Source organism: Anabas testudineus, chromosome 19 (assembly GCF_900324465.2).
Source record: "Anabas testudineus chromosome 19, fAnaTes1.2, whole genome shotgun sequence".
NCBI lineage: Eukaryota > Metazoa > Chordata > Actinopteri > Anabantiformes > Anabantidae > Anabas > Anabas testudineus.
The window spans coordinates 3,502,398-3,515,059 of record NC_046628.1 but is presented as its reverse complement, the minus strand read 5'-3'; the positions used below and the strand labels follow the sequence as shown (position 1 = coordinate 3,515,059).

Below are 12,662 nucleotides of genomic sequence, written 5' to 3'. Positions count from 1 at the left end.
AGTAAGAAGGCATGTTTAAAATTTGTAAAGATTTATCCACACCTTTGAGTGGAAGGGGGATGTTCTCTCTAACTGTTTGCCCTGATGAATCAACAGAGTACATATATTTTACACTTAATGTGGGCAGATGTATACTGAATATATGTTAGAGTAATAACAGTTGTTTGAGATCTCAGTGGATTGTGTATTCTTGTGTTCAGTATATGTGTGTGGGTGCAGTACCTTCCTTTTGTCTCATGAGTTGGTTTGGCTTGTCAGCAGGAATCCATTCCTCTCCGACAACCCTTATCCTCTCTCAGTCTGACTTGTCTTCTGGTGTTCTTGTGACAATCACGTTTCCAATGTCCATGTTGGCCACAGAGAAGACAGATATCATTTGAGGTTGACCTGTGACAATCATGTTTCCAATGTCCATGTCGGCCACAGAGAAGACAGATATCATTTGAGGTTGATCTTTTCCAGTTCCTGCGCTGGCTGCGATCCTTCCTTCTATGATCATAGCTTGATTGTCTCTGTTCTCTGACTGTGGACATGGTTATTGCTGCAAAGTGAAGATTGGAAACTAAAGGTGTATCTTCTGGTCCAGATACTTCAACCATGGGCATGTTGAAGGCTGCATATTGGTTGGGATGTTGTGGTCTATGTGCAATTGGAGATTGTTGCAGTGTGGTGGAATCTATTTCTTGTCCTCTGCGTGTTGTAGAGGTGTGTGGTGGTGGAGTTGAAGAATGGAGGGATGGGTTGCCGTTGAGGTCTGGATCCAGCTTCAAAGCCATCAACTGCAGAAACAAAGAAGAGGAGATCTGCGAGTCTGGTGTTCTTTGTGTGTTTGAATTGTGCTTTTCTTGAGTTTCAGTTTTTTTCTTGTGAAAAGGGTAGTTGTTTCTGCATTGTTTTCCTGTTTAGGGTCTCTGCTTCCCCTTTCCACATCTGTAAACATTCTTTTTGCATTTCCATTGTTTCTAATTTTTTAACAGCAATATTCTTTTTTCTTCTCATTTGTTGCTCTTTTCCTTTTAGTTTTTTCTTCTAATTGTGCTATGTTTTTGAGACTGAGGGATCCCCCTACTGGAAATCCAAACTCAGCTGTCCAGACATTTAAAAATTTTAAGCTTTTATCCCCATATTTCTTTCTCATAACATCCACAATCGGTCCCTCCGGAGACTCACGCTCCCCGGAAAACGTACTCCCCATCTCAAATGTGGAGGCCACGCGCGACAGCTACGATACAGACGTCTCTATAAAGACCACTCTGTTAGGCACAAGTGATAAAAGCCGGTATTTCGTTTAAGGAACAAATGCTAAGACCCTTATTTTCGTTATTTTGTTTGCTTGCCTTGTTTGCTTTAGATAAAAGCGTCTGCTAAATAAGTAAATGTAAGAAAAAACAGCTATTTAAATCTTCTATATTGTTTTATGGTACAACTAAACAGATAGAACTCGCTTTGGATAAAAGCGTCTACTAAATCAATAAATGTAAATGTGAAAAAACAGCTATTAAACCTTCTATATTGTTTTATGGTACAAGTAATCTCTTGAAACAGATAAAAGTCACTTTGGGTAAAAGCGTATCGCAGATATTATAGCGATACAAAGTTGTGGCATGTGATGAAATGCCCGTCTCCAAATTGACTAAATGTAAATGTAAATGTAGAACCTTATATTTCGTTTAAGGAACAAATAATAAGACCTGTTATTTCGTTTGATGGTACAAATAATAAAACCGACTCAATTATGGATAATAAGAGAAAGGAAATATTACATCAATTTAACCCCAAATTTAAAAAATTAAAAGTCAATATTTCAGTGCTCACCAGATGAATTTCGCTAAATTGCGTTCTTGGAATCCCAGCGGCAACGATCTGGGGCGACTGCGGTCAGTCCTCCCTTCTCAGAAGGGTTTGAGGTTTGGAGGCTGGAAAACCTTTCTTCCAGGATGGCCTGTCGCTGTCCGCGTTCCGTCCCAGACGGCTGCTCGTGGGATCCCACTTCTGACACCAAACTGTTGTGGAAATTTTCTCTGCTCTGGTGGGTAAGGAAATGGAGACTTCTGCCGGCCGACAAGGTTTATTCTTTGCAAAGAAGGTCAATCAAACACACTAAATGGTTAGAATGAAGAAAGACCCCGGACAAAGGAAAATCAGGGCTTTTATACCTGGGGAACACCTCCCCAGGTAGGTTTCACAACCTTTTGTCATTTGTAAGTGTTGTCACTATCTTTCTGGGATGTGGGTTTGAAGGAGTTTCCCGTAGGATCTTACACCCAGGTGATAGTTCCTGAGAGACCCAGACGGCTTGATCAAAAGACAACATTTGTTTCATACTTTGGTGAGAAAACAGAAGGTTGTGTTTGAGGAAGTTAGATATCAGGAGATGCAAAGAGCTTAAATTTCCATTACAACACACACACACACACACACACACACACACTCTCTGACTGACCGTAGCCCACACTGTGCAGGTAATGCTGAAGTCAGTTGGTCCTGCAGAGATTCTAACATTTCAAACAGAGCAAGTCTATCAAACACAAAACTGGTGCGACTGTAGACTGATTGTTCCTAGGGCCTAACAGCAGTGTTGGCCCCGTTCCACAATAAGGTCAATGTGTCACTTCCTCACACTGACCTCCTGGCCGGATTTTGCTTCTGGAAGTTTCCCGTTCTTTATTTTGATTGTGTTTTCCAGCTGCAGAGGTTTCCAGCTGATCAAAGCTATCTGCCTCCTCAACACATATGAATAACCTCCTTACATAAAATTTCTTTTGATAATTGGGCCTGAAAGCATTGATAGAAATAGCATTTAATGCTTTTCTAAGGCTAAGTTTATGCAAGTAAGTTGAAAATAACACGCCTATACTTCTGTGTGTGTGGTTGTTTCATCCACGGACGGTGCTCATGTCAGCGAAAAGATACAAGGTTATGCAGGGGTAGTTGGGGGCTGGTACGTCCTGATCTGTACCCACACACACGCACGCACACACACGCACACACACGCACACACGCCAAAGTCAAGGAGCAGGCCTTGCAGTGTTTCTGTTCCTGTAGGAACATCTTGTTCAGTGCAAAGCACTGGTAGAGTGGGATACCCTCTAAAATCAGTCCTGAAGATTGACCCACAGCTGCAGTCCAACACAAGCGGCACATGAACCACTGATACTGCTTGATACGGGTTTTTTCTTTTCTTTTTTTTTCAGTTTTTTCTTGTTTAAAGAACCGTCACAGACACAGAAGCTACTGTGCCCCAGGCTTTTAAAACTAATTACTTGAGCTTGTGCCAAACCAGCACTGTGTCATTTATTCACAGCAATCATAACATGAGGTATTCTTAATAGTAATGTTGAATATAATGTCATATATTGTACAATTTGTTCATCTGATGCTTTATAAAACCTTTTTTGTTTAGTAACTTAGCATTTGATAGAGGGCTGGACAATGAAAAACAAATGAACCAGCATGAACATGTAGTCAAAGCGTGTTACCAGCTGCTCTCTGTTCCTCTCTTGCTGCTGCTGCTGCTGCAGGTGTTGGTGGCGTAGCTGCCAAAAAATAAATCATTTATTAATATTAAAACGCATTGATTTGCCTTTTGAGTTTATTTTTCTTGTTTCTCTACCTACCCTTTTCCTTACCTGCCCATGTTACCAAATGTATGTATAGCATGTATAGCATTTATACAGCAAGAAAGTATTTAAGTTAATGATTTGAACAACTGTTTCTGCAGAATGTGATCAAAATGAGTTACGTTATGACGCTTATTCTATGTGCTTGCTACAGTGAAATATCAGGTTTATATAATTTACTTAATAAAAAAGGCCATATTATGAATAATTGGGGGTTTCTTTTTTTTCTGGAACTCTACTGAAATGGTTTTCAAAAAATGGTTATTTCTCAGAATGGGACTTCAGGCTTAAGGCAACGACCAACTGAAACTATCTGACTCTCTTTTTCACAAAGGTACTATATGTGGGCAGAGTAAAATTTAACCTGCTGTCTTAGTAACTGCACTGTGGTACTTCTAATTTAGTGTTTTGTATTTGGTTAGACTTAATAAGACTGGCGTCAACACTGGTGTGACAATTTTCATGTCCTCTTAGATGTTGTAGCCTCTTTTCCTTAATTTCTTCCTTTAAATCTTGAATAATATGTTCCCTTAATAATTCAGACAAAACTGAGCAGTGCTCAAACATACATTTCAGTTTTAGAGAGACTTCACTTGAACCAGATAAATGCTGTTCTACGCACAGAAAAATGTAAAATAATCATAATTATTCCACTAATTTTCAGACACTAATTAATAAACTTGCTCATTTGAAATTATATTATTGCACTTCTGTACTTTGATATATGATTGAAGCAAAGCCACCAGTGCACACAGAGATAACATGGAATTGCCTTGTAAGTGAGTGTATAAAGGAAAAAGCTTTCTTACTGGAACAACAGTTGAGGTTGTTTTTGACGTCAAATGACAAACCACGTGTGGGCACACACAGAAATGCCCCCTTGAGGATGTTATCTTCAGGTTGAGAATCCTAATAGGTACCTGGTGCTTTCTGTAGTAAAAACCACTTTCCTCGGGGAAAGAAAGAACACAGCACTTAGTGATCTCAAAGTCCCGGGCCAGAAATTGCTTTGTTTAAGCAGCTGGGCTTACAAAAATTAATGTTCTGAACCAGGTGAGGTTTGAAGAGACTGTAACTAAGTAAGTTATTGAATTCCTACCACTTCAGTCTGACCCAGGCCTCTGAAAGCTCCTTGTGAATGTTCACCAGCAAAAATTAGATTTTCTGATGAGTGTGCTAACATGACCCATTGTAAATGCTGATTCTAAAAAAGAGCTGCATACATGTTGTACCACAATTGAATTCGTTATCTGTGTCATACATACTGCAAACCATCTACAGTCCAGACTCTGCTGGTCACAGTGTCCGCAGTTTCCAAAATCATAGCAACCGTGTCCTTTAAAGTACAAAAGTGACTAGAATGGCAAGCACCACACATTGTGTCTCCTCCTCCCTCACAGTACTGCGAACAGGGTGCTGCTATCACACAAATGCAAGTCACCTATGCAATGGGCACTGATGCATCCCAAAAACATTGGACTACCTAGAAAAGTGTTTTTGGAAGAAAGCTCTGTTAAAACATGTAGGACTAAACACACATCCATCCGTTATACTGAGCACTTGTCTGCTTAAGGGATTGTTCATAGTTTCTTCTTGGTGTGAGACGACAGTGCTGACCACTACACCACCATGCCACCAAACTGGAGAACAGTAACCAGCTAAAGAAGTAAATACTTCTTTTTCAGAAGCTGTTAAAGTTGAAAACACTGATAAGTAATAATAAAATACTTTATTGATCACATTGGGGTAATTGTGGTTGAACAGCTGCTAGACAGTACATCTTGTGTCTTGTTTCGCTGTCTTGTCCAAGGACACCAAAGCAAGGAGCCAGGAGGAACCGGGAATTCAACCACTGATCCTGGGGTTCATAGACAACTGCTCCACCAACTGAGCTACTGCCACCCTAAATTAAGACTACATATTGAACTTATTGCCAGCTACAGAATAAAGTGTGGGAAAATAGCCTGAAGCAAGCTCAGTGTTTGATTCAAGACATTCAATCAGCAGACTACTAGAATAGCATACACAGAACATAATGCCTATGAATAGTGCTAAAATGTGACCTACATCAAATGACAACTCTATTTTACCACTACTATCATCAAAATGCCTTCAGTGTTATAAAAATGTACTATGAAACTGGTGCAAATATTAGCACTGTGGTAAGATTATATGTATTTCTCCTCAGGCATAAGAACATCAATCATATGTGTGTGTGTCTGTTTCTTTGTTTGCCCCTTCGGAGATGGTAGTCTCTAATAAAATCACACCAAACATCCTCTCTAACATTAGCACGTCACAGAAAAACAGCGCAAATAGACAAGATGAAAAGATCTATGATTCTCTCTACGTAAATTCCATCAGTCTTATTGCTGTTTGCCTGAATAACACCCATTACAGTTTGCTTTGCAGCACAATGAACAAAAACAGTGATTTGGGAAAATGAGCAAGGCTGAGAGCTCCTGTGCAACATTGACTTCTATGCAAATATTGGCTTCTCTTGTGAACGGAGGAACCTTCTGTATGTGTCCTGCAGGTGTGACAGTGGACTAAAGTGAAAGTCAAATCAGACACCATAAAAGGTTAGTTAAATAACAGCCTGGTAATGAAAGAGATACAAGTAGAAAAGCAGTGAGTAAATTGAGCCAATTTTAGCCAATGCCCCCCCCTTACCAATTTTATTAGACCTCAACAAGCAAAAACTAATCAGTTAACTTAACAGTCGGTAAAAAAAGATGAGAAGAGCAGAATTATTTAATTGCAAACCCCATTTAGCTTCTAAAATCTGTTATCTTATTCATAATTTTTCTTTATCACATACGTGGCTAAACATTGTGAATTTGTGCACTCTAATTAATGAGCAACTGCATTATAAATAGTGCACTTTGACAAAGACAGAGATAAGTATGTGAAGGATACAAGAAGAAAGAGGCTTAATCCTATCCTATCCTGCTTTACCTTAATTATCGTTGTTATGTCATGTTATGTAAAAGGTCAAGTATAAAAGCATACACTGAAGTGTTTCTCCCAGTAAACCATGTCGGAAGATGTGACTTGAAATGTATGACTTAGGCCTGCATAGCACTTGTGCATAAACTTGATATCTGGATGGCATTTTCTCACTGTCTTTGTGGAAAAAGATGAATCAGGAGTGACTTTTTGACTTCTTTTTCTTTTTTTTTTGTTCATGTCTCACTTTGACGTGAAATATTATGTAGTGTGAAGCTAACAAGATATTGGTTATTATCAGCTACTGGGGATAAATAGCTATGATAAAATATCTGACATCTGTAGCCATCTCGTCTGTCTCTAACTGGCAGAGGGGTAGTTTTATCAGGCTCAGGGACACTATCAGAACGGTTTGCCTTGATTTGACACAACAACACACGTCTGTTGTACTGTAGATGATAACACTCGAGTTCTCAGTTGGTTTCTTCAATGGTGTAAAATGAATTATTGATCCCAGCACGGCACGCAAGTATTGTCTGGAGTTATATAATGTATATTGTCATATCTGTACTTCCTTTTGTACATTCCACCATTCATGCACAAATTGTCCAAACCAACAAGTAGCAATGATGTAACAGTAACAGAGCACTCAACTCTGCAGTGATCATGCAGTTCGTGACCTCGGCCTTATTTTCTCTTTTCTGTGTAATTCTGCAGTAATTTCAGGAAAACTAACTGCTGCTTAACAAGCATGACCTGAGGATGTTTGGAGAACACCAACATAACTCAGAGGCATAACTCGGGCAAAGACACTTAGCACAGTGTCACAGAAACTCCCCCGCCAACTAGCGTTTCGGCGGCGTATTGGCAGAGCACGCAAGGCCATTTGTGTAGTTTACAGCATAGGGTCTGCGTAGATTCAACACTGAAGCATAAGTCAAGCTTAAGCCAACAGTAACACTGCTAATGGTTCTTGACATGAGAAACACAAACAAATGATTAACTTATCAATGTGTAATGACTAATGTCTGCTGATTACTCACAGTCATGAACAATAGCAGGGATTTTGCTATTGTTTGGCACTGCCAGAAAAAGAGAAAAGATTCTTAATTGGACTGAAAATATAGAATCAAAAAGACTTTCCAATGATCTGCTGCAAAACAATCAGCATTAGTGTTTCTGAAAATTTCTAATAAGGTTTTTTCAACTTGCTTTGCTGTTGTACCTCAGATAAAATTCCAGTTCTAAAACTACACAAGAGGATATACAAAATTATTTTAGAGCTACAATACAAATAATCCGCAGTAGCTCTTACCACATTCCAGAAGAGAGGGTTGAAAATGATGGCAATCACAGCAACACAAAAGGAGTCATCAAAGTTGATGAGATTTAAGAAATCTTCCAACAGCTTCAAGTCCATCTGAAAAGAGACAACTACAGTATGTGAAAAATAAAGTTGTGAGGAGAAATCAACACAAAATGTCCTAAACCATGAATTAATAGTTCATCAATACACAGCATGCATCTGTCAAAACTTGTGTGAGCACACAACTGATGATTTAACCCATCATCCAGGTGACACTATTCTCTAGCTCCACCTTATGTGTTAAGATAATTTCTACCTTCACCAAAGAGTACATTCTAGGTGGCTTTAACCAACATACTACCTACATTGTATCTGTAGCAGGAAACCACAGCCTGATCGATAAACCAACCATTACTTCTCCTCCTACTACTCCTTCACAGAACAGCTTGGCAGCAGTGCATAAGAGCTTTTGAGCAAGACGTGCCCTTTAAACCAATCAGAGAATTTCAATTATTTCTGCTTTATGAGTAAGTTCAGCAGCATTTTTATTTATTGTAATTTTGTAATGACTATCTTAAGCACTGGGCAGAGGACAGCAAAGCAGGGAGAGTCTGAGTCTGATGTTAGCACTAGATTAAGTTGCAGAGAGCCTATTAATGTGATAAATAGCAACCACACTGCAATGCATCAGGACATCCCACCAATAGTGTATCCCCTCTTGATAATCATCAAACAAACCATACAGTTCTCTTCTGCTACCTCATGTTAACAAGCAGCCACACAACAAGCTGGTCAGCATACCACACTGGGCTGCATATTGTTTGTTACCATGAATTTTTACACAGTATAAAATAGGTTTACATCCTTATCAATATACACACTAATGGTTTCAGTCTTAAATCTTAAACATTTGCTCTAATATGACCAATTTGTTCTTGACTAACAGGCTGCACTGACCAATTAATCTTTTACTGCTGTATCAAAAAGCAACAGGCTTTCATACAACAACAGATGAAAAAGTGATGACAAGAGGTGCACAACCTTTTAAAAGGCGAGCATGGCACATTGCATAAAAAACTATTCTAATGACTGGCATGAGGTGGATTTTCCCTCGCTACCACACACTGGGTTGCTCTATGTGGTTTGCCGGCTTATTCCCAGTGACGCCAGAGATGAAGATCGGCTTTCTTCATCTGCAGCTTGAAGAGATTCAGCAGCCAGTAAATAAGTAAAAGCAGGGACTTTTCACTTGATCTGTGTGAACTGCTGCAGGCCGGGTAAAGACGAAGGACAAGATATTTACGATTGGTTGTGGTTAGACGTGTCATATCAAGTCCCAGTGATATGAATTTGCATCATAATATGTGGAGATACTTATGGGAAAAACTGACATCTACCAACTCAGTTACGCAGAGTGGTTGTCATATTATCAGAGATACTGGGCCAAGGTTGAAAGAGGGGGTAATTTAATTATACTAACATAAAAACATAAACATTAGAAATACATAAAAAAGCTGTCCCAAATAGAATATAGTAAAGAAAAATAGCAATATTGTCTTTTTATTTTAGTTTTTTTTTGTCTGTTTGTTTTGTTTTTTTGTCATCCCATTACATCACATTGAGATTATTTTTTAAAAATATATACATATTTGAACATACTTGTTTAATATATGAATATCTAAATATAGTTTTGATTTTAAATAATTTATATGAAATAATAAAATGCTTTAATGACGTTTTCATAAACATGAGGACCATGCTTTTATTTTGAAAGAAAAACGACTGCGCAAACTGTGTTCCGGTTGTGAACAAGTCAGCAGCGATGGACACCGCTCTCCTCAGTCACTTTAATCTACTGTGCAGTTGTACAAGCACATGTGAAGCCCAGAGCTGCTGAGAAGTCTTTTTTTTTTTTTTTTTTAACTTTAGTTTTGTAGTTGTACCTTCGAGTAATCCACGTTGTTGAGTCCGCCGCAGCACTCCGGCGGCACAGGAAGATGAACTCCAGCAGGACTTTGGTTCCGCTCGGCGTCGTCTTCTCCGTCGCTCATAAACACCGAGTTACCACCGACTGACTATCAGTCGTTTGTATCTGTGTGTGTGTGTGTGTGTGAGGAAGAGGGGAAGATGACAAATCTTGCACAATATTCGGTACAAAGTTCGTATGTGTCACTGACAACAGGCTACACTTGCTGTGGAGAAACACACGTGCAAATAACCTCTAGCCCTACCCAGTGCATTCTGGGAAGTGTAGTCTATAAAAAATAACTGTGCCAGTTTATAAACAGTCTTTTAGATGAGAATGTGGGGCCCAAACTTGATTTTTTTGGAAAGTGCTGCTGCACTGATGAGAGCCTGTATGTTTCTGTTTTTTTTTTTTTACCTCCCTTGTTCTTTTTCTTCTCTGCAGTTAATGGATAGTGTGTCGCTCCATAGAGACATCTGCTGGATGATAACGTTAGGAGGACAACTATCCCAGTATCAACACCTTTATTATATAATTAATTAAATATATTAATCATCAGAATCAGCATCAGACATGTGCTTTATAACATGATGTAACCACCACCAGTCAGGGACAGACCGTATTTCATTCTGTCTGTCACTGACTGTCTATTCCCCTCCGTCATCTGTTTACCCCTCTCATCCATACTACTTTTCTACTTTTCCCCTCTTGTATTGCTTCTGCTCCTCTCCACCTCCTCCACCTCCTCCACCTCCCGCTGTTTGTTTAGAGTCGATCAGCTGGATGGCAGACACCCCATGTGGAGGCAGAGATGGAGCGAGCGTTTAAAGCCTCGCACCTCCCTGACCGAGCATACTACCCCTTCATCAGCCTGAAAGGCTGAGAACGTTAGGTGAAGATTACCGCTGTAATTGAAACTCCCTCATCCACTTACCTTCCTCTTTACCCCTGAATCATGTACTTTTTCTTGTCTCTCACTTTCTCTCGTCGCTGACACTTTAGCCACCCCTGTAGATCCAAACTACACGGAAACTGGAAACTGTAAAATTGACAACAAAAAGGTTGAGTTTTATGTCATTCCCTAAAAAAAAAGTCTCACCTCAGTCACTTTGAGTGACTCAACTACATACAAGGAGAAATCTGACACAACAGACATAAATAGATGGAAGCTTGGGAACAAAACTGCACTAAAGTTGCTTTAAAGCTGCAACAATCACCAGATAACAGAAGTGCACAAACTCAATACTTAAGTAAATAAAATACTCCATAACAACTAGAAATAGATTTAGTACATTAAAATCAAACTTAAAGCACAAACTTACACTTACTTCACAAAAAAAAGCTGTTTACTTTGATTTAACTTAATACTTATGTCCAATAATACTCAGTTAATTACAATTAGGAAGATTTTAGTATCAGTTTCTGCTAACAAAACCCAGAAGCCCACTATAAACTCCAAATTTCTGCATATATCCATGAACCCAAGCAAAGCTCTTTGTATGCAAAGTTGGCTTCACACACACCCAAACGTTTTGCAATATCTGTCAGTTACATATAGTATTTGTTCAGGCTGCAGGAAGCACAAACCATTACCACATACAGGTAAACACTCACACAGCTGACTGTGTTTACTTTTCCACTGATTGGACAGGAAGACCATGTGTGTTGTGTTTTCATTCTCACAATCAAACCCATATAGGCAGCGCACACACACACAGAGGGGCCATCAGCAGAACTGATCACGAAACACAAAAAGGACTGAACAAGTGGGTGGAAATTAAAGGCAGAGCAGCAGTTTTTCTGCTTCTACACTAGACTGGAACGTTGTCAGCTGGTAGAGTGTCGATCTAATTCAACAAGCACGAGGAGAAGAATGCCGTCAATCTGTCCTTCAGCCTTTGATAGGCCACCACGACGCGAGCAACACACACATCTGTGCACTCTTTGATGAGAAATAACTAGAAGTCAGCGTAGCCTCGTAAAATATGTAATGTGATATTTAGAATTATATGCTGCAAGTGAGTTACGAGTTGAGTTAAGATGGAAGTAAATAAGTTTACTCTGTGATCATCTCAGCTAATTAAACTAGTTCACAGTGTGGATATGGTATATGCAGGAGAATAAGTAAGGTTTGCATTTTTAAAGAGGTGGACTGAAATATTCATGCTCATGTGGTCCAGAAGGTTCAGTGCACTCTCTTGGCTCATTCTTTTTTTCAGTGTGTCTGCTCGTTAGTTTTTTCCCAGTGTGAATTTTAGCCGGCCTGCTGTACTGCAGACAGTCAACGGGTTCATGTAATTCAAGAAAGGGGTCAAAGAGTTCAAAGTAACCTAAGGTTAATCTTGTCCCTCATCTCTGGGTCGCACAAAGAAGTTGGATTCTTTTCCACACGACAACCTTCTTTGCTTTCTCTATTGAAGCACCTACTGCACATACAAAGGCTATAGTCCAATTTAGAAATAGGAAATTGAATGTGTATGGATTTAATGTGAGGTTTAACAATCACCATCAGGCAATCCTACCTTTAAACAAAACTTCATCTCCAAAAAAAAAAAAGTTTCTAAGTCTTATTTTTAGTCTCTTTTCCCAGCGTTATTGTTTTGTGAGCTCTTGCCTGTTGAGCTTCTCCCCTCTGGACACTTCATTGCACAGTATGGGACGACCAGAGCAATTGATCTCAATAGTAAGGAATTAGATAAGGCAGCACAGGAAATTGATAAGCACGGCAGATTTATCAGAGGAAACAATTGAGACTGTCCTGTTGTTTATGTCAGCCGACCTGAATTAGCATCAGTGATAATGTGTAATCCTAAAACTCATC

General features: G+C 39.3%; 1 protein-coding gene across 1 annotated transcript in view; it reads right to left on the bottom strand.

Moving 5' to 3' along the window:
* The window catches only part of pemt (phosphatidylethanolamine N-methyltransferase), a 52,783-nt gene extending 42,689 nt beyond the window's left edge, over window positions 1–10,094 (bottom strand). The window contains exons 1-2 of the mRNA XM_026350999.1: window positions 9,819–10,094; window positions 7,885–7,989 (exon numbers count right to left, since the gene is read on the bottom strand). Coding sequence (XP_026206784.1) covers window positions 7,885–7,989; window positions 9,819–9,926 — 213 coding nt within the window. The 5' untranslated portion in view covers window positions 9,927–10,094. The remainder of the gene's footprint in view (window positions 1–7,884; window positions 7,990–9,818) is intronic.
* Between the last annotated feature and the right edge of the window lie 2,568 nt (window positions 10,095–12,662).